The sequence below is a fragment of the Pelophylax lessonae genome (genome assembly GCF_965119305.1).
Source record: "Pelophylax lessonae genome assembly, chromosome: 6".
Lineage (NCBI taxonomy): Eukaryota > Metazoa > Chordata > Amphibia > Anura > Ranidae > Pelophylax > Pelophylax lessonae.
In genome coordinates this window covers 310,775,059-310,795,475 of record NC_138773.1, presented here as the reverse complement: position 1 = coordinate 310,795,475, position 20,417 = coordinate 310,775,059, and the positions used below count along the sequence as shown (strand labels likewise).

General features: G+C 46.9%; 1 protein-coding gene across 6 annotated transcripts in view; it reads left to right on the top strand.

Annotated features, from left to right (window-relative positions):
• Positions 1–20,417, top strand: part of TNS1 (tensin 1) — an 805,414-nt gene that overhangs the window by 584,267 nt on the left and 200,730 nt on the right. For all 6 annotated transcript variants that reach the window (XM_082260250.1, XM_082260249.1, XM_082260247.1 and 3 more), the window contains 2 exons: positions 9,766–9,888; positions 12,880–12,944. In XM_082260250.1, coding sequence (XP_082116376.1) covers positions 9,766–9,888; positions 12,880–12,944 — 188 coding nt within the window. The remainder of the gene's footprint in view (positions 1–9,765; positions 9,889–12,879; positions 12,945–20,417) is intronic.

The window sequence follows — 20,417 nt, the reverse complement described above, 5'->3', positions numbered from 1 at the left end:
GAAATAGGCCTTTTGTGTACATAGAAAAAGTCTTCGATCTTTGAGTTCAGCTCATGAAAAATGGGGGCAAAAACAAAAGTGTTGCGTTTACAATTTTGTTCAGTGTATTTTCTAGAGTACAAGAATATATTAGGAAGTAATCCGATATGACTATTCAGTATTTACCTAAACAGGTATACTATTAGTGATGGTGACAGTTGTGCCAGTCGATCCATGGTTTCCATGACTGTTCGAAGGACTGGAAGGTATCTGATTGTAGTGCTAGTGCTCTTTCCTATAGATAGTTTGGGTGCATAATATTGAGAGCTTCTGACGGTTTAGGGGCCAGGTCACGTTTCCAGTGTCTCATAATAGTTAATTTGGTGACCAAGAGAATGTTGGCAGAGATCTTCCTTTAAGCCACAGGAAAGCCATCAATCCCCAGGCCTAGAATGGCCAACGCTGGGTTAATTTGGAAGATTTCCCACCAGAAGCTGGAAATATTGTTGCAGGACCATAAAATATGTAGGAATGTACCCACAGCACAGCAAAGGGAGAAGTAATTGGTGGACATTTTCGCCAACTTGTCGGGTACCATCTTGTTCATATTTTAAGGGTCAATCCCAGTGATTGGCACAATGTGTGATGGACTGGTTGAACCAAATTGCTTTAAGCCATTTGGAGTCAGAAAAGGAGATTTGGAGTTCTGCTTCCCATTTGAACATTGGGCTGGTCTTTTTATATAGCTGCTTGTTATGGAGGGTGTTATAAAATAGCAAGATACCCTTAGAGGCTTTTATGGAGTTTAAAAGAAATTTACAGACCTTTAGGTGGAGACGTATAGATAAAGACAGAGAGGTCAATAGAAAGTGACGAATCCTAAAGAGGGTGAAATAGAGGTGCTGAGGTCAATTATATTTGTTCAGTATAGTTTGCGGGAGCCCTGGCGAACCTTGAATAAGGAGATCTATCCAGTCGATACCAAATTGGTCCCAATCTACATGGGGAAAGTGCCGAAATAGTTGAGACAATATTAAGATGGGAAATTGAATATCCTGTTGGTCTGTCACCTCACCAAAGGAATGTAAGTGTCCTCCAAGCTATTATAGAGGCTCTGGTAGTAAAGGGTAGCAGTCGCTAATTTAGTGGGCACCATGTGTCAATGTAAAGCAGGGCACTAAGGTCTTCTAATTTAGGTGCTTCTCAACTTCAACCCATAAAGGTGCGTCAGGGGCATTAAACCAGTTATTCAATTGGTCTAGGTGCATAGCAGAAAGGTATTTCAGAAGGCATGTTGTTGCAGATTGAGGCTTGGTAGAAGCCGTGTCTTGGTAGAGTGTTGCCCTCTAGAAGTCATGTTGTACCAGAATGAGTTCTGATAAAAGCCATATTGTGGAATAGTAGTAATGTAGTAGTAGATTGAGGCCTTAGAGTAGTCGTGTGTTAGTAGATTGAGACCTGATAGAAGCCGTGTTGTGGTAGAATGAGCCCTAATAGAAGCCGTGTTGTGGTAGAATGGGTTCCTACTGTATAAAAGCCATGTTGTAGTAGATTGAGGACTGATAGAAGCCATATTTTGGTAGAATGAGGTCTTATTGAAGCTATGTTGTAGTAGAACGTGACCCAAACAAAGCCATGTTATGGTAGAATGAGCTCTTATAAAATCTATGTTGTGCAAACTGAGGCCTTACAGAAGTGATGTAGTAGATTGAAGCTAGAGCTGCACGATTCTGGCCAAAATGAGAATCACGATTTTTTAGCTTGGAATAAAGATCACGATTCTCTCACGAGTCTCTGTGTAACAAAAAAAAATTGGGATAACTTTACTGTTACGTTTTTTTTTTTATTCATTAAAGTCTATTAATTGCGTTTGAAAGACTGCTGCGCAAATACAGTGTGACATAATATATTACAACAATCACCATTTTATTCTGTAGGGTCTCTGCTAAAAAAATATATAAAATGTTTGGGGGTTCTAAGTACTTTTCTAGCAAAAAAAAATGATTTTAACTTGCAAGCAACAAGTGTCAGAAAAAGGTCTAGTCTTTAAGAGGTTAAACTTCCTTTCTCCCTGGCAGAGGGAAGGAAAAGATACAATGTAATCATTTTGTTTATAGTTACTGGGAGACTTAATGCTGATAGGTGTTTGGGGGAGGCTTTTTTTTTTTTCCACAGCTGTTCTCTCTGCTTCCTATGCAAAGAATCGAGCATATGTCAGGTTTAGATAGTCAGGGGGGGTGAATCGCGATTTTCATACGATTAATCGTGCAGCTCTAATTGAAGCCTGATAGAAGCCATATTTTAGAAGAATGAGGCCTTATTGAAGCCATGCTCAGGAAGAATGAGTTATTTTAGAAGCCACGTTGTGGCATATTGAGGCTTTACAGAAGTCATGTTGTAATACATTGAAGCCTGGTAAAAGCCATGTTTTTGAAAAATGAGGCCTTATTTAAGTCATGTTATGGTAGAATGAGGCCTTAAAGAAACCATGTTCTGGTAGGATAAGGTTTTATAGAAATCATACTAAGGTAGATTAAGGCCTTATAAAAGCCATGTTGGGGTAGAACAAGGGTCTCCAAACTTTTAAAACAAAGGGCAAGTTTACTGCCCTTCAAACTTTAGGCGGGCCAGACTGGCCAGCGGTAGTAGAAAATGCCCCAGCATCAGTGGAGATAAACAATGGTATAGGATTGGTGGTCAGTGGGAGTAAAAAAAATTACATCATTGGTGTCAGTGGGAGGAATAGTGCCCCATCATTGGTGTCAGTGGGAGGAATAGTGCCCCATCATTGGTGTCAGTGGGAGGAATAGTGCCCCATCATTGGTGCCAGTGGGAGGAATGGTGCCCCATCATTGGTGCCAGTGGGAGGAATGGTGCCCCATCATTGGTGCCAGTGTGAGGAATAGTGCCCCATCATTGGTGCCAATGTGAGAAATGGTGCCCCATCATTGGTGCCAGTGGGAGGAATAGTGCCCCATCATTGGTGCCAGTGGGAGGAATAGTACCCCATCATTGGTGTCAGTGGGAGGAATGGTGCCCCATCATTGGTGTCAGTGGGAGGAATGGTGCCCCATCATTGGTGTCAGTGGGAGGAATGGTGCTCCATCATTGGTGTCAGTGGGAGGAATGATGCTCCATCATTGGTGTCAGTGGGAGGAATAGTGCCCCATCATTGGAGCCAATGGGAGGAATAGTGCCCCATCATTGGAGCCAGTGGGAGGAATAGTGCCCCATCATTGGTGCCAGTGGGAGGGCTGGACTGTGGCCAGTGGTAGTAGAAAATGCCCCAGTATCAGTCGAGATAAAAAATACCATAGGCATGGTGGTCAGTGGGAGTAAACAAAAATGACATCATTGGTGTCATTGGAAGGAATAGTGTCCCGAGGGCCAGATAAAAGCAAGCAAAGGGCCACATTCGGCCCACAGGCCGTAGTTTGGAGACCCCTGGGGTAGAACAAAGCCATATAAACCATGTTGTGATTGAAGACCTCCTAGAAATCATGTGTAGTAGAATTAGGCCTAATAGAAGTGATGTTCCGAGAAAAAGAGAACCAAGAGAAGACATGTTGTGATAGAAAGAAGTCTGGAAACCATATTCGTATAGTGGAATCAAGCTTCATGGAGACGGGAAAGTGATGAAATGAGACTGAATAAAAGCGGTTTTGCGATGGTTTGAGTCCTGCTAGAGTTTAGTCTATGAATAAGACTTGCAGGCTCTGCTGAGTTAGAATGAGGCCTAAGTGTTGTGACTTGATGAGGTTCAGTGGAATCCATATTGTGAAATCTGGTGTGGTGGCACCCAGGTTGGTTCAAGAAGCCGCTCACAGCCGTACCGTTTTTTGAGGAACTACATGTCCCGCCACACTCCACTATTGTCAGGGCATTCTGGTATTTTTAATTATTTTACGGCTGGAAGAATAGAAGTTGCCAGTAGCTGGTTTATTTGAGCTGGGTGAGTTCACATGAATTGGCATACAACACAGAGCAGTCAAGGAGTCTGCTCATTAGATAAGAACATTGAGATGTATGGCTGCTGTAGATCCTGGCAGGAAATGTTACCCGGACTCTGTGCTGACGTATTGTGTAAGAAAGAATGTGTTTACCTCCAATTATAAATCCTCCTATTAATAACTTATTACATCTGAGGAACTGTACTAAATGGCCACAACCGCAGTGATGACATCATAGTGATATCTGCAGACTGGCTCTAGGACAGACAGATTAGATTAGGCTCATTGGATGCTGGTGTGCAACACTGAGCAGGCTGACTATTATGTGGCCAAGTAAAGAGGAGCTGTCATTGATTACCTCAGCCAATCCCATAGTTTAAATTTTTCCTCTGTCTTTGGTCCTATAAACTGATCAACTGAGCCATGAAGGCAATCATTATTGTGTGTGAGGCTGACTTTATCTATAAATGCCCACTGTATGCCTGATCGAAAAGAGCTGCAGCCAGGGGCGTATTAGTGGGCTGTGCGCAAGATAAATGTGGGCCCTAGGCATTGATAAATAAAATGCTGTGTGCATAGCACGCCGTGTTAAAATATGGGTGTGGCTTAAATTGCACCAAACATTGGGACGTGGCTTAAGGGGGTGTGGTTTAATAGTCTGAGATGACTTACAGTGCGGAGTGTAGGGTGGTGGGTAGTATGTGCAGGAGAGGGGTGTGGAGTGTATGGAGGTGGGTAGTATGTACAGGAGAGACGTATGGAGGTGGGTAGTATGTGCAGGAGAGGAGTGTGGAGTGTATAGAGGTGGGTAGTATGTGCAGGAGAGGAGTGCGGAGTGTATGGAGGTGGGTAGTATGTGCAGGAGAGGTGTGTATGGAAGTGGGTAGTATGTGCAGGAGAGGAGTGGGGAGTGTACAGCGGTTGGGTAGTATGTACAGGGGAAGAGTGCAAAGTGTATGGCGGTGGGTAGTATGTGCAGGAGAGGAGTGTGGCGTGTATGGAGGTGGGTAGTATGTGCAGGAGAGGAGTACGGAGTGTATAGAGGTGGGCAGTGTAGTATGTGCAGGAGAGGAGTGGGGAGTGTATGGAGGTGGGTAGTATGTGCAGGAGAGGAGTGGGGAGTGTATGGAGGTGGGTAGTATGTGCAGGAGATGAGTATGGAGGTGGGTAGTATGTGTAGGAGAGGAGTGTATGGAGGTGTGGGTAGTATGTGTAGGAGAGGAATGTATGGAGGTAAGTAGTATGTGCAGGAGAGGAGTGTAAGGAGGTGGGTAGTATGTGTATGGAGGTGGGTAGTATGTGTAGGAGAGGAGTGTATAGAAGTGGGTAGTATGTGCAGGAGAGGAGTGGGGAGTGTACGGCGGTGGGTAGCATGTACAGGAGAGGAGTGTATGGTGGTGGGTAGTATGTGCAGGAGAGGAGTATGGAGTGTATGGAGGTAAGTAGTATGTGCAGGAGAGGAATGTATGGAGGTGGGTAGTATGTGTAGGAGAGGAGTGTATGGAGGTGGGTAGTATGTGCAGGAGAGGAGTGTATGGAGGTGGGTAGTATGTGCAGGAGAGGAGTGTATGGAGGTGGGTAGTATGTGTAGGAGAGGAGTGGGGAGTGTATGGCAGTGGGTAGCATGTACAGGAGAGGAGTGTATGGAGGTGGGTAGTATGTGCAGGAGAGGAGTGCGGAGTGTATGGCAGTGGGAAGTATGTGTCAGATATTTTTTATTTTTACTAGTTTTTACAATTTAATTTTTATAATAATTTGTTTACAATTTAGTGGACAGTGGGGGGGGGGGGGGGGGGTGTTACAGTTGTAAGCACCAATCTCCCTGTATAGCTTTTCAGCTGACCGCCACGGGAGGGAGAGGAGGAGAAGCGGCTGTCAGCTGATTCACGGAAAACTGTACAGGGAAATCCGTGCTTGCAACTGTTCCCCCAGTCTTGCTCATAAGATTTTTTCCCCATCAAAATCTGTACTAATGAGACGAAAATCGGCTGTGTTTTGACGGTCGACAAAAATTATATAGCCTTCACACCAGGATTTTTTTTGGCCGAAAAGTCTGAGTCGGTTGTCGGAAGCATCATACTAACAAGCCGAAAATCGGCGGATCGGTCGTCTGACGAAATTTCCCGGCTAAATTTCTACTCGTGTGTACGGGGCTTTAGACAGCCTATTTAAAATGAATGGACCACATCATACTGAACAAAAATGTAGGTAATTCTGCAATTTTCGCAGTGCAGTGCATTGCATCACAGGTGCGTGTGGCATGCATTGGGTAGCACCAACATGTGAATGGTGTTCTAGTGCACTGTGATCAGGGCCGGGACAAGGGGTGGGCAGGAGGGACGGTTGCCCTGGGTGCAATGGTTTATTGCAGTGATGGTGGGGGTGCCTTGACCTTAAACCTAAGGGAAGGAGGGGGAAGCAGTTTGGCATCCTTGCCCTGGGCGTTGGATGACCCTGTCCCAGCACTGATTGTGGTACCGTGCACAGTTACCACGCATTACTGCCCTGCAGATTGTGTGAACTAGCCCTTCATGCACTTTTTAGAATAATCATTTATTAAATGGTAACATTGGGACACAAATTGTTCACATTCTGTTCTTGATGAGGCCATTCTAGAAGCATGCTGTTGGGTATGTGTAACAAATGTGGAAATTATAAGGCTGTTATTAGATTATAAATATTAATCTAATAACCGTGGGAAACAACAACATTTGTAAAATGCAAAAGACTGCATACACTTGAACAGATTAGCTCTTAATTGTTGCAGCACAATATACTGAGATTGCAGGTATACTGGACAGCCACACAAATACCTAGTGAATACTTAAAATGAACAGACACAAAAGAGCAGTTTTTGATAAAAAGCATAAAACAAAACTTAACTGAACATTAAAATACATAAAGCTTCTTACACATAAAAGTTACCATAAACATTAACAAGACTCAAATATACACTCCTATTCCCAATATCGCAAAGAAAGGTCAAATAATACTCGACTCTGGCCACAGCTTGCACTCTGCAATGGGAACAGGACAGTGATGAGGTTTTTTGCTGCATGCTTTCCTTCCACAGCTCCAAAAACAAACTTTTCTTTACAGCCCATTGAGTAAGCTCTGCGGCACACACACAGAATAAATACGCTCAGGGGTCAGGGGCTGACTGGCAACTTTCGGCCCAGGGGGCAAGTACAAACCAGAGGCCCATGGTGCAGCGACTCGGCCCCTTTCCCAGCCTCCTCCTGACCCCCATTCCAGGCTGAAGATCCTCTCCAGGTACTCTCAACTCACTTGCCGAATGTGGGTTCCCAACCTGGCCAGCAGGGGGCATTTGAGGGGAGCTGGGACAGCTTGGTCGGGGCTGTCTGGCGAAGGAGAATCTCCAGTGGGGCATGGAACCGGCCTCTGCTCAGACACAGTTTACACCATCCATGCAGGGGGGGAGGCCTACACTCTGTACTGGTCTTCATCCTGCACTTAGTAGGTCAGCAGTGGGGACTTTTTACTTCTCTTCACCAATAACTCTTTAGGCATGTCTGTGGCAGAAGCGGTACAGCCTTTTTTACGGGGCATCAGAGCAGCCAGGGGGGCAAATTCCCCCCTGCCCCCTGGCCCAGTCCTCCTCTGAAGAGACTGCATGACTTGGATTCTTCTCCAGCTCACACAGTACTGGGTGGCCTTTGTGTGACATATTCGTAATCTGCAGAAGCTTCTAAATCCCTTTGAAGACAGTAAAGAGCTTTAGGAAAAATAGACATCCAGCAATCCAATTTGTGGATGTTTTAGGTTGCCGGGTGTCTTTTTTTTTTTTTTCTATTGCTTTAGTTTAAGTGTAGGGAAGACACTCAGAGCCTGTGCATGTAGACCTCACCTCCCCAATTGGGCATCCAGACAATAAATTGTTTGAAATAGAGAGCACTATGGTTTCTCTTTATTTTCTGGTTATACACGATTGATGGATATCTGCCTTGGAGTCCATTTGGGTCCAAGTACATCCAGAGGAAGACCATCCCAGTGAGATTCAGAGGGACATAATTACAAGCATCTGAGGCTCTGTTGAGGGGCCACTGCTTGGAGGTGAGCGGGCATTTTAGCCATGGGTGGAGGTCACTGAAGTCACTGGATTATAGGACTGTTTAACACGGTTGAATATTGCACAACAGTGGATTTTTTTATGTAGCACTGCCCCCTAGAGGACTGCTGAGAATTGCAATTTCTGGATTCCCCTGGGTTACCCTTAGCAACTAATAGCAGACAAATAGCATTAAAGTCTTTGGCTCAGTCAATAATCAATCCATTGGATGTTGTTTTTTTTGTGTGTTTATTTGGAACTGGGATAGGAAAAGGGATGAGTGGGATACTCCAACTATGAACTATGCACAATCTTGAGGACAACTAGCTGTAGTGTGCAGAAAGGCCGTTGTTTCACCTTGCCACAGAAGTGAAGATAGATAATGTGATCCTATTTGAGTTATTCTTCAGGGTTCTAACTTGGCACCCCCTTTCTCACTTGCTGTGTGCACTGACACCTGTCCACTGACTCTCCACTGGAGTGGTCCCCTTTCCTTGGCAGACCCCTGGCAAGCTTCCCGGTACTCAAGGACACTGTTTTTCCCAAAGTTGCTCTGCCTCCAACTCCACTTGTCAGCTTCCTGGACCTCCTGGCTCAGCACCACACTCTTGGCTCTCTAGGCCGACCGCCTGTGACCACCTTCCACAGCTGTCACCTGGCTTCCCGCCCAAAGACACCTTGTCACATGTGCCCTTGACTTTTATAACATATTCCAGGATGCACCACTGTTTGTGCCAACCTACTGGAATAGTTACAAAGCCTGTGTCACTGGCTGGGTTTCCTCCACTGTCCAACAGGCTCCCCCATTGGACACAGTGGGGACACTCCCTCAGCCCAGATGAATCACACATGGACACATGCAACAGGCATAACTACTGATCAGGCTCCCCTGATAAGCAGATGGAGCAGACTATGATTTACCTGCTACTCCCCTGTTAAGCGGGCAAAGCAAACCACTCTCCTTCCTAGTACCTATCTAGGAGGGTGTTGCATATAATTTTATTAGGACTATGCACATTAGATTGCGCTACACTTGATGTGATATTATTATTTGATGCAAAGTTATAGATGAACACCTTTTGATAAGTGGTGGTAGCAATCACGAATATTCACGTTGTGTGTGTGTGTGTATATATATATATATATATATATATATATATATATATTGTTTTGCTTTGAGTTTTCAAAATTTGTGATTAGTTCTGACCAGGTGTGTGTATTTATGCACTTAGTATTAATTTATTATAATTTTGTACACCAATTTTACACTAATTTATTTTGCGCTGATTATTCTCATTTAGTATATCCGGACAAGCGTTGCTTTTTTCATTGTATATTAAAGATCTTTAGTACAGAGGTGGTGCAATGCTTTGATTGCATCCTAAAAGTAATATTTTCTATTATTTTTATTATTTTATAGTTATGTGTATTGGAGGGAATATAGTTAGATTTTACAGGCCTTAGCACTCTAGCTGTGGATACACAATCCAAGCCAATCCCAGCCCGCCCAATTCTCAGCTCTGAGGAAGGGGGCAAGTCCTCCGAAACATGTTTAGCATTGCCTAAAGCCTGGAGTTGAGTTCTAAAATGCTTGTACCTTCTCATGTTTGTGAGTATGTTTTTTGCTCTTTTATTTAATAAAATTTGATGGTGGGACTGCACTAAGGCATGTAGCCCTTGTGTCCGTACACCCACCACGTCTCTTTGTTGTTTTTATACCTTGAAATTCTTATAAGTGTCTTCGTGTTTGGTTTTCTCTCCATGCAGGTGTTGGATTTCGGGTGGCCAGACCTCCATGCCCCGGCACTGGAGAAGGTGTGCAGTATCTGTAAAGCCATGGACACGTGGCTGAACGCCGACCCCCACAATGTTGTCGTCATTCACAACAAGGTACTTTCTCTTTATTTTTACTCTACAAAAACATAATTGCTATAACAGAAAATCCTCAACATGGACAATGCACTTTTCTAACTTTGGATAGAGTGTAGAAGGATTATCGGTGTCCCTGCTTGAGAGATTCACCCTCTCAATTTGTCCTTTTTGCCAAAAAAGTGATTGGAGATCTAAAATGTAACAATTGTAAACCTGAACAAGAATAGAGGAAACATTATCCAATGGGGACACCTGACAACTAAGATGGGATTTGTTCTTGCCTTGAAAGGACCTCCTCTTGCTTCCTGCAGATGTCCAGGGGAATCTTCCTATCTGCACACAGGCAAGAAAATAAATCGCAAGGTTTCCAAATGTTCTCTAGTTTGTCCAAAACTGAAGAGAGATACATACGCTTTGGGGTTGGTTTATTAAAACTGGAGTGCGCAAAATCTGGCGCAGTTGTTCATGGTAGCCAATCAGCTTCTAACTTCATCTTATTCAATTAAGCTTTGACCAAAAAAAACTGGAAGCTGATTGGTTTTTATGCAGAGCTGCACCAGATTTTGCACTCTCTAGGTTTAGTAAATCAACCACTTTGAGTATCAAAAATACCCAACCCACCAAACACTGACACCACTCATTTCTCTCCCCAAGTATTAGACAATTACAGAGTTGCACTGTTTAAGTGATTATACTATCAATGACATTAAAAAAGTCCAGAAATAAATGAGGGTGTTGAAGAAATTTCTAATCTTTGCCACCTAAAATGCGTGACCTCCAAAAGCGCCACCACCAACACAGATAAAGGTGCTCACTTTCCAGCTTGCTCAGACCTCCTATTACAGAAGGTCAGTGACACTTTTGGCCATACACCCAGCCTGGGCCTTTGGTATCATCAGAGGGTCCTCTCTCAGCATCCACCTAACCATTCGGAGAGTGATGTGATAAGTAAACCCAAAATACAGAAGGCTCCACATAGTGCAAAATCCTAAAACTTTTATTGCCAAAGCTCAAAAAGCACATCAACAGAAGTACAAATCCGCCTTTAAAATAAGTTCACCGGCCGGCAGATCAGCAAACAACCCGTCCCTCTGAGACCCGTGGACAGCGATGATGTGAGCATGTCGCTCCGCCCTACGTATTTTGTCATAGGATGACGTCGTCGCCCCAAGTGTCTGAAGAATCTAGAAAGAATAAGAGGTCCACAAAATAATATGAGTTTATTAGGTCTTTTTTGTGCTTAAAAACAGAAGAAGCCAACTCGTTTTGGGTTCAAAACATCCCCTTCATCAGAGCGTAAGTGCTGGCAGTTAATTGAAGATAAAACTTGCCACAGCGTGATCCTTATCCTTATATTTGCAAATTGTTGTTCAATTTTATCTTCAGTTATTGCCAGCATTTAAGCCCTAATAAAGGAGGAGGAGCTTTGAGCCCCTGAAACACATAGGCTTATTCTCTTGTTATGAACAAAAAAAGACCGCCTAGACTAATATTTTCATGGTGCTCTCATTATTCAGGTCAAGATTTGGATTGGAACTGAATTTGGATCTCAGGTCTTCTCTTTTTTCAAGTTCGGGTCCAGTGCTCCACAGGCATGGGTACTGTGTCTCCCCCAATGTAGCCAGGAAATAGGAACACTTGGGGCTCGTTTAGACTTCAAAATGTGGCATTGGATATGCTTTTCTAAAGCACTCTGAATGCCAATTAAAGTGCCTGTCAGTAAATAAAATGGTGAAAATCACATCTTGTGTTTGCGCTGCTTCATAAATTATCCCACATGTAACTTTCTTGGTGCCTCAAAGTGTTTCCAAAGCCTCCAAAGAAGTCTGACAACACTTGCTTACAGCACCTGGGGCTTTTTTTCAGCTTTAGCTTGGCATTGTTTTGAAGGTATTGCAGGTATGAGATATCCCAGAATGCACTGGGAAACCAACAAGCGAACCAGAAAGACAGCAGGGTGTCGACTCCTGTGCGCAGAATCACTTACATATGTCATTCTACTTTTTGGGAATGGGGCATGCCGATCAGCCAGTCCGGCAGACCTGCTGATCGTTCCCGAGAGGCAGAAGGGCGGTCTGCCTAGGTAAACAAGGCAAGATCCCCTCTTTGTTAGTAGGGAAGATAGAGATCTTGTGTTTCTGCTAAGCAGGAACACCGATCTGTCTTCCTACAGTTAAAGTACCTCCCCCACAGTTAGCAAACACCCCCTAGGAACACATTTAACCCTTTAATCGTGCCTGAGGTCTGTCATTAGTACAGTGACAGTGCATAATTTTAGCACTGATCACTGTATTAGTGTTAGTGGGGTCCCCAAAAAAGTGTCAAAAATGTCAGTTAGTGTCCGATTTGTCCGCTGCAATGTCGCAGTCCCGCTTCAAGTCGCAGATTGCCGCCATTACTAGTAAAAATTCCATAAAAATATCCCATAGTTTGCAGATGCTATAACTTTTGCACAAACCAATCAATATTGGGATTTTTTTAACCAAAAATATGTAGCAAAATACATATTGGCCTAAACTGATGAAAAAGTCAGATTTTTTTTTTTTACTGGATGTGTTTTATAGCAAAAAGTAAAAAATATTGTTTTGTTTTTTTTCAAAATTGTTGGGCATTTTTTTGTTTATAGCGCAAAAAATTAAAAACCGCAGAGGTGATCAAATACCACCAAAAGGAAGCTGTATTTGTGGGGAAAAAAGAACATACATGTTATTTGGGTACAGCGTCGCACGACCGCGCAATTGTCAGTTAAATTAACGCAGTGCCGAATCGCAAAAAATGACCTGGTCATGAAGGGGGTAAACCTTCCGTAGCTGAAGTGGTTAATGTGTGGTAAAGTCGAAGCAAGTGTGAACTAGCCCTTACTGTATATAATGTGAGAGCCCACATGAATAATCCATTCATTGTGTCTGCAGTCAGGTGGGCCCACGCACTACATAGTTGGTAGTAATTTGAACAAAATTTGCCGTAGGCCCATCTCCAGTTTATGTTTTTTGTTTTTTTTTCTTTCAGGGAAATCGAGGGCGCACCGGAGTGGTTGTCGCGGCTTACATGCACTACAGCAACATATCTGCCAGGTATCTCACATAGACCGGTGTCCACCAACCATTGTGTCTATATCTTCATCAATGACCCTCTGAGACCCTAAAATCTTGGACCTGATGGGAATTGTAGGTCCTTTATAGTCAGGGGGCTGGAGTGCTTGTCTTGTTCTTTTAGAAACTTGCATTGCAGATAATTTGGGTAATCATATACAACTAAACATGAGAGGCATACCAAGCTGGTTTCTATCTACTATTCGGCACTAGCTTGTGTACATAGTTACATAGTTAGTCAGGTTGAAAAAAGACACAAGTCCATCTGGCTCAACCAATAAAAAACAAAAAGCAGTAAATAAAACCCAACCATACAATCCCATATACACAATCCTATACCCACAGTTGTTCCAGAGGAAGGCGAAAAAACCCCAGCAAAGAATGATCCAATTTGCTACAGCAGGGGAAAAAAATCCTTCCTGATCCCCCGAGAGGCAATCATATATTCCCTGGATCAACTTTACCTATAAATAATAGTACCCAGTTATAATATGTACACCCAAGAAAGAATCCAGGCCTTTTTTTGTTCAATCTGATTTTGAGAAAGAGGGGTTTTACAGAATATGGGTGAAAGCGAAGGAGCAAGGAACAAACAGAAAAAAATTTCACAGTCATGTCACATAGTGAACTTCAAGTAAGTGCCTACTACAATCAATATTAATTAGTGTTGGAAAGAAACATAAACTACCAAGTCCATTGGAGCACAATTGTATCGCAACTTAACAAACAGCAGCTATCCAAGCCTTTTTTAAAGCAATCTAGTGAGCTGGCCAGAACCACCTCTGGAGGGAGTCTATTCCACAATTTCACAGCTCTTACTGTGAAGAAACCTTTCTGTATTTGGAGACTAAATCTGTTTTCCTCTAGACGTAAAGAGTGCCCCCTTGTCCTCTGTGAAGACCTTAAAGTGAACAACTCAACACCAAGTTCACTATATGGACCCCTTATGTATTTATACATGGTGATCATATCCCCTCTTAATCTCCTCTCCTCAAGAGAGAATAAATTCAGTTCCTCTAATCTTTTCTCATAGCTGAGCTCCTCCGTGCCTCATATCAGTTTGGTTGCCCTTCTCTGCACTTTTTCCAGTTCCCAGATATCCTTTTTGAGAACTGGTGCCCAAAACTGAACTGCATATTCCAGATGAGGTCTTACTAATGATTTGTACAGGGGCAAAATGATATCTCTCTCTCTGGAGTCCATGCCTCTCTTAATGCAAGAAAGGACTTTGCTTGCTTTGGAAACAGCAGCTTGGCATTGCATGCTATTATTATGCTTATGATCTACCAGAACACCCAGATCCTTCTCCGCTATGGATTTCCCCAGTTCTACTCCCCCTAGTATGTATGATGCATGCATATTCTTATCCCCAAGTGCATAACTTTACATTTATCAACATTAAACCTCATTTTCCATACAGTGGGCAATGTCACAAGGCATGGGAACCATGGCTGGATGTAGTGCCTGATCTGACAGAGGAACTACGGGTTGATGTGCTTGATAGTTACGTAGGCACTGTTATTCCCTCCAGGGACAAAATGATACAGCTACAGTATTTACATCAAATGTATTATACACCTCAGCGCCTACTTCAAATGGGGAAAACGGATACAGATAGGTGTCATAAATGTCAAACCGGCAGGGGATCGTTTATAGACATGGTGTGGGCGTGTCTCAAAATTAGACCCTTAGGTCAAAAGTTACCGAATTTCTGATACATTTGATTTGTCAAACGTATGCAGTCCCCTGGTTTGTCTTTTAGGGGTTATGGAAGATGAAACAATGGACAATGCAACTAAGCTTTCCTTGAGGGGGGGCGTGTCCAAGATGGCGACTTGAGCAGACGTGCCTGCTGAGAGCTCCGAGAGCGATTTATCCTGACTATACTCCGTGACTCCTTTTCCTACTTACCTTGGCCGTTTCGGTCCTCTGCATGCCCAGCCGATCATCCGCCCGACCGCAGCGGGCGAAGAAGCTCCGTTTTCCGCAGCCGGTGCAGTCCCCCGAGGCGCCCGCTCCCGCGCAGACTAGGCCGCAGCCGCCTTGCCCTTCCTGCAAAATGGCCTCTCAGATGGAGCAACACCCTGCTGCCGAGGTCCCGCTGCCTGGCATCCCGGAGGTCATGGCGGCCATAGTGGCCTGCCAGACGGCACTCACCACGAAGATCGAGGCGGTGCAACTGGATGTCTGTCTGATGCGGCAGGACTTTGACAAGATCCGGTCCCGTCTCACGGAGGTGGAGCAGCGTGTTGGCCCGGTGGAGGATGTGGTGGCTGAACATACGGCCTCCCTGCGGGTCCTGCATACCAAGGTGAGGGCCCTGGAGTTCCGCGCTGAGGACGCCGAGAATCGCAACCGGCGCAACAACCTCCGGATCGTGGGACTCCCGGAGGGGGCGGAAGGTAGGGACCCGACGCTGTTCGTGGAGGAGCTGCTCCGGTCCTTGCTGCCTGCGGCCCGCTACTCCCAGCATTACACCGTAGAGCGGGCTCACCGGGTCCCTCCTCGCCCGGGCCCGGAAGGCTCCCCCCCTCGCACTCTGATCCTTAGACTGCTGAATTTCAGGGACCGGGATGAGACCCTGCGGGCGGCTCGGGCGGCGGGGTCTCTGTCTTACCAGAATGCCAAGCTCATGATCTTCCCAGATTACACCGTGGAGACACAGAAGCAGCGCCGTTCCTTTGATGCTGTTAAGGCTGCGCTCCGGTCTCGGGGCATCAAGTATAATATGCTGTTCCCGGCTAAACTCCGAGTGATTGATGGTGAATCTACACGTTTTTTCACGGATCCTAGAGATGCATCGGACTGGCTGGAGCGCCTTCCCCCCCGTGGCTGAGTGGGTATCTGTTGCCCAGCGTTGTTTACATCACCTATATGTCACCGCTGGCTTGTTTGCTCTACCCGTCCTGGTTTTTTCCATGAGCCCTGGCTGCCATGTTGGCGGTGACTTGCACCACCCTTGTTGGATTGATTGCGGCCCTGCGCCTGGACGCCCAAGGATTGCTGTCTACACCTGCGGTCGAATGAATGGCTGGCTGACTTGAACTCATTGGACCTACAGATTTGGATCCGGTTTGTGATGCTCTCGGCTGCACCATGCAGCTGCACTTGACTGGTACCGGTTGTGCCTGCCTTACCTGAGAGCCCGTTGGCCCTTGGTATCACGTCACCTGTTTGACTTGTTTGTTGTGGGGTGTTAGGGGATCCATGCCTGCCCTTGTTTTTGGGTCTGGCGGGGTGGGGGGGGGGGGACCGTGGGTTGTTTTGTTCTGACTCGCATGCTGCATTTTTTTTTGTTGTTCATTTTTGGATAACCTGCGAGCTCAGGGGTTTGTATGTACAGGGTTGTGTTTTTCTGGTTGCTCTTTATTTTGTGCCTGGTGTGGCTCCGGCCCTCTGTGGGACCCTTGAGGGGGTCTGGATGGTGTGCGGGTGGCCTGGCCCCCCGGCTTTCGGTGGAGTGGTGGTGTGGGCCTATCCTTCCTTACTGGTCCCCCTGGGTGATAATGGCGAAGGTTGATGTGATTTCCTGGAATGTGCGGGGTATGAACTCTGCGGTTAAACGCTCCTTGGTTTTTACCTTTCTGCGCAGGTATGCCCCGCACATTTGTGTGCTGCAGGAAACCCACCTGTTGGGATCTCGTACTCGGGGTCTTAGGCGGGCCTGGGTGGGCGCCCACTATCACTCCACGTATTCATGCTACGCCAGGGGGGTTAGCGTCCTTGTGCATCGATCCCTGCCTTTTCGGCTGCTGGAGGTTAGGACTGACCCGGCCGGGAGGTATGTGCTGCTACATGCTATCATACATTCTGTGCCCTTTTTGTTGGTGGGTCTTTACTTGCCTCCTCCGGTTGATCATGCCTTCCTCTACACTCTTATGCAATTGATTGTCTCGTATGATGTGGTTAATGTGCTATTGCTGGGTGACTTTAACATGTCTCCCACTCCGGATCTGGATCGCCTTCACCCTCCCTCGGTCTGGTCTGACGCCTTGGCCCGTTGGATGTCCACCTTTTCTCTGGTGGATGTCTGGCGGAGCTTACACCCGTCGGATCGGGCGTTTACGTGCCACTCGGCCTCTCATCGGACTTTCTCCCGCATAGATTTGGCGCTGGCCTCTATGGAGGTTGTTAAAATGGTTGCGGCTGCCTCTATTTTGCCCCGAGGCATCTCTGACCATGCTCCCTTATCGCTTTCTCTCCGGTTGTCTGATGGGAGGCCGAGTGGAGGGTGGCGGCTGTCTAGATATTGGATATCGGAGCCCTCTATTATGGAAGTTATGCCGGTTGAATTGTCCACTTTTTGGTCGCGCAATCTCGAGCACCCTGACCCTCTGGTCCTTTGGGATGCCTTCAAGGCCTGGTTGAGAGGAGTGTATATTACCCGTATTGCGGCAGCTCGCAGGAATTCTGTGCAGTCTCTGGAGCAGCTGGAGGCATCCCTTCGCTCAGCGGAGGAATTATATGTAGCGGCCCCTGATGCGGCCCGTTATTCATCCTTCCAACGTGCGTTGCGGGAGCTCTCGGTTTACAGGGCTGCTGCCACGGAGAAGTCCCTTCTCTCGACAGCTCAACGGATTTTTGAACATGGGGACAAAAATGGCCGTCTGTTGGCCTGGTTGTCGAGGGAACAGACTCCGGTCACGCATATAGGTCGGATCCGATCCCCTTCGGGCGACATGGTATCTGATGTTTCTGATGTAAATTCTTGTTTTCTAGATTATTATCGGACGCTATACACCTCTAGGGTGAACTATGCTGATGATGATTTGGAGAGTTATCTGGATGGTGTCTCCCTCCCGGAGTTGGATGCGGAGACTAGGGCACGCTTGGATAAACCCATCACCTTGGAGGAGGTTCAGATGGCGTTGTTGAGGATGCAGCCTGGCAAGGCTCCGGGCCCAGATGGTATCCCAGTAGAATTTTATTCTACGTTCCAGGAACCCCTGGCGCCTCGCCTGGTGGATCTCTTGACTAAGTTTGCGGACCTGGGTGCCTTGCCGGACTCTTTCTCCGAGGCCCTCATAGTGCTCATCCTTAAGCCTGGTAAGGACCCGGAGGACTGCTCCTCGTATCGCCCTATATCCTTACTGAACGCTGATGCCAAGCTTCTGGCCAAGGTCTTGGCCATTCGTTTGTCCTCGGTCATTGAGGACCTTGTGCATGTGGATCAGACTGGTTTTATGCCGGGGAAGGGGACGGACATTAATCTCCGTCGTCTTCACCTCAACCTTTCTGCTCCCCATCTCAATCCTGGGCAGCGGGTGGTGGCCTCTCTGGATGCGGAGAAGGCTTTTGATTCGGTCGAGTGGCCGTATCTCTGGTCGGTGCTCCGTCGCTTCGGGTTTGGTCCTCGCTTTCTGGGTTGGTTGCGCCTGCTCTATAGACGACCGTCGGCTCGGGTCCGCACGAATGGCGTCGCCTCTGCGGCTTTCCCTCTGGGCAGGGGGACGAGGCAGGGCTGCCCGCTTTCCCCTGGGCTATTTGCCCTGGCTTTGGAGCCGCTGGCGGCCCTGGTTCGCTCCTCGGAGGATGTTCGCGGTTGGAGGCTGGGCTCCCTAGAGGAGAAGGTGTCCCTCTACGCCGATGACACCTTGCTGTATCTGGCGGATGCGTCCTCGTCCCTGCAGGCCGCTCTGGCCATCTTCAAAACATTTGGCAGGTTTTCGGGGATATGTATTAATTGGTCCAAATCGGTGCTGTTCCCCCTCGATTCGGATGCGCGGGCCTTGGCGGCCCCTTCTCCTTTGATGTGGGTGGACGAATTTAAATATCTGGGGATCCGGATTACCAAGAACAGTGGCGACTATCTCTCCCGCAACGTTACCCCTATATTGGACCGTCTTCGCGACCGCTGCGCAGGTTGGGGATCTCTACCATTGAACCTACTGGGCCGTATTAATATCGTTAAGATGATTTTTTTGCCAAAATTCCTGTATGTATTTCGCCAGTCCCCGGTGTGGATCCCGGCCGGCTTTTTTCGTGACCTCGACGCTTGCGTCGGCTCCTTTTTATGGGCTGGTTCGCATCCCCGGTTGGCGCGGTCTACATTACAACTGCCAGTGTCGTCGGGGGGTTTAGCTCTTCCTCATTTTAAGCTTTACTTTTGGGCGGCAGTCCTGGTCACTGTCCATTGGTGGTTCGCAGGCTCCCGATCTAATGCAGCGACGTGCCTGGAGGCTGCTTGCTTGGGCTCCCTGGCGGGCCTCGGCAATCTGCCGTATCGGGGAGTGCGGGCATATCCGTCTCTACCACTGCCTACTAGATCTACCCTCAGGGTTTGGACGGCGGCTCGTGCGCGGTTTCTCCAACCTAATACTTGGTCCCCCTATCAGCCTTTGTGGGGCAATCCCTCCCTCCCTCATCTGCGGACGCTTCCGGATCCGCAGGTCTGGGCTGACCGTGGAATTCGCAGGCTAAGGGATATTATGCCAGTTGGCGAGTTGCGCACGCTTCAGGACTTGCGTGGCTCCTTTGACCTCCCCCGTTGGATTGGGTTCCGCTATCTTCAATTGCGCCATGCGATCCGTGCCCAGTTCCCGACCACTCCAGTTCTCCAGACTGACCGCCTGGAGGATGTCCTCGCGCAGGCTGAGCTTCCCAAACCGTTATCCGTCCTTTATTCCACCCTCCTTGTTGAGGCCTCTCCGGCCCTGGAGCGCCTGTGGCGGCGTTGGTCTGCGGATGTACCTGGCTTGGATAGGGAGGATTGGGACGACTGCTTGGGACGGGGCTCGAGCTCAGTTATAGCTGCCAGAGACAAGCTCATCTACACTAAATTTCTGCATAGGGTTTACTTCACTCCTTCGAGACTGCACAGAATGTATCCTGCACGTTCGGCTGACTGCCCTAAGTGTCTGCTGTCTGAGGGCTCCTACATGCACATGTTCTGGGACTGCCCGCGCGTGGCGGAGTTCTGGGGTGAGGTGTTTGAAGTTCTGAACACCCGCCTAGAACTTAGGGTTGTGTGCACCCCGGAGCTGGCGCTTCTGGACATCCCGGACCAGGTCAGGCGCTCTAAATACTCGAGGTTAATGCTATCTTTGGTACTGTATTATGCCAGGAAAGAGATAATTCTGCGGTGGGGTTCCCCCTCCCCTCCCACGCTGTCGGCGTGGAAGGTCCTGGTTAACGGGGCCCTCCCCATGTATAAACTTACCTACATTGCTAGAAATTGCCCCCGCAAATATGATAAGATTTGGCAACCATGGGTAGATAATGTAACTTGATTTCCTATTCACTGGTTGTGTATTGCATACTGATCTACTGGTTCTCTCAGGGATCTTACTTGACCTCCTTGTATCTTGCTGTCGTATCACTGTATTGTGCTCCCACTGTGCCTTGTTGTTGCCTACTCTCAATGTACTGATGTTTTGGGATTGCTACTTCCCGTTTGCTCTCATGGTGGCCATTGTCTACACACTTACTGTATACTGTTTTTACCTTGTTTTTTTT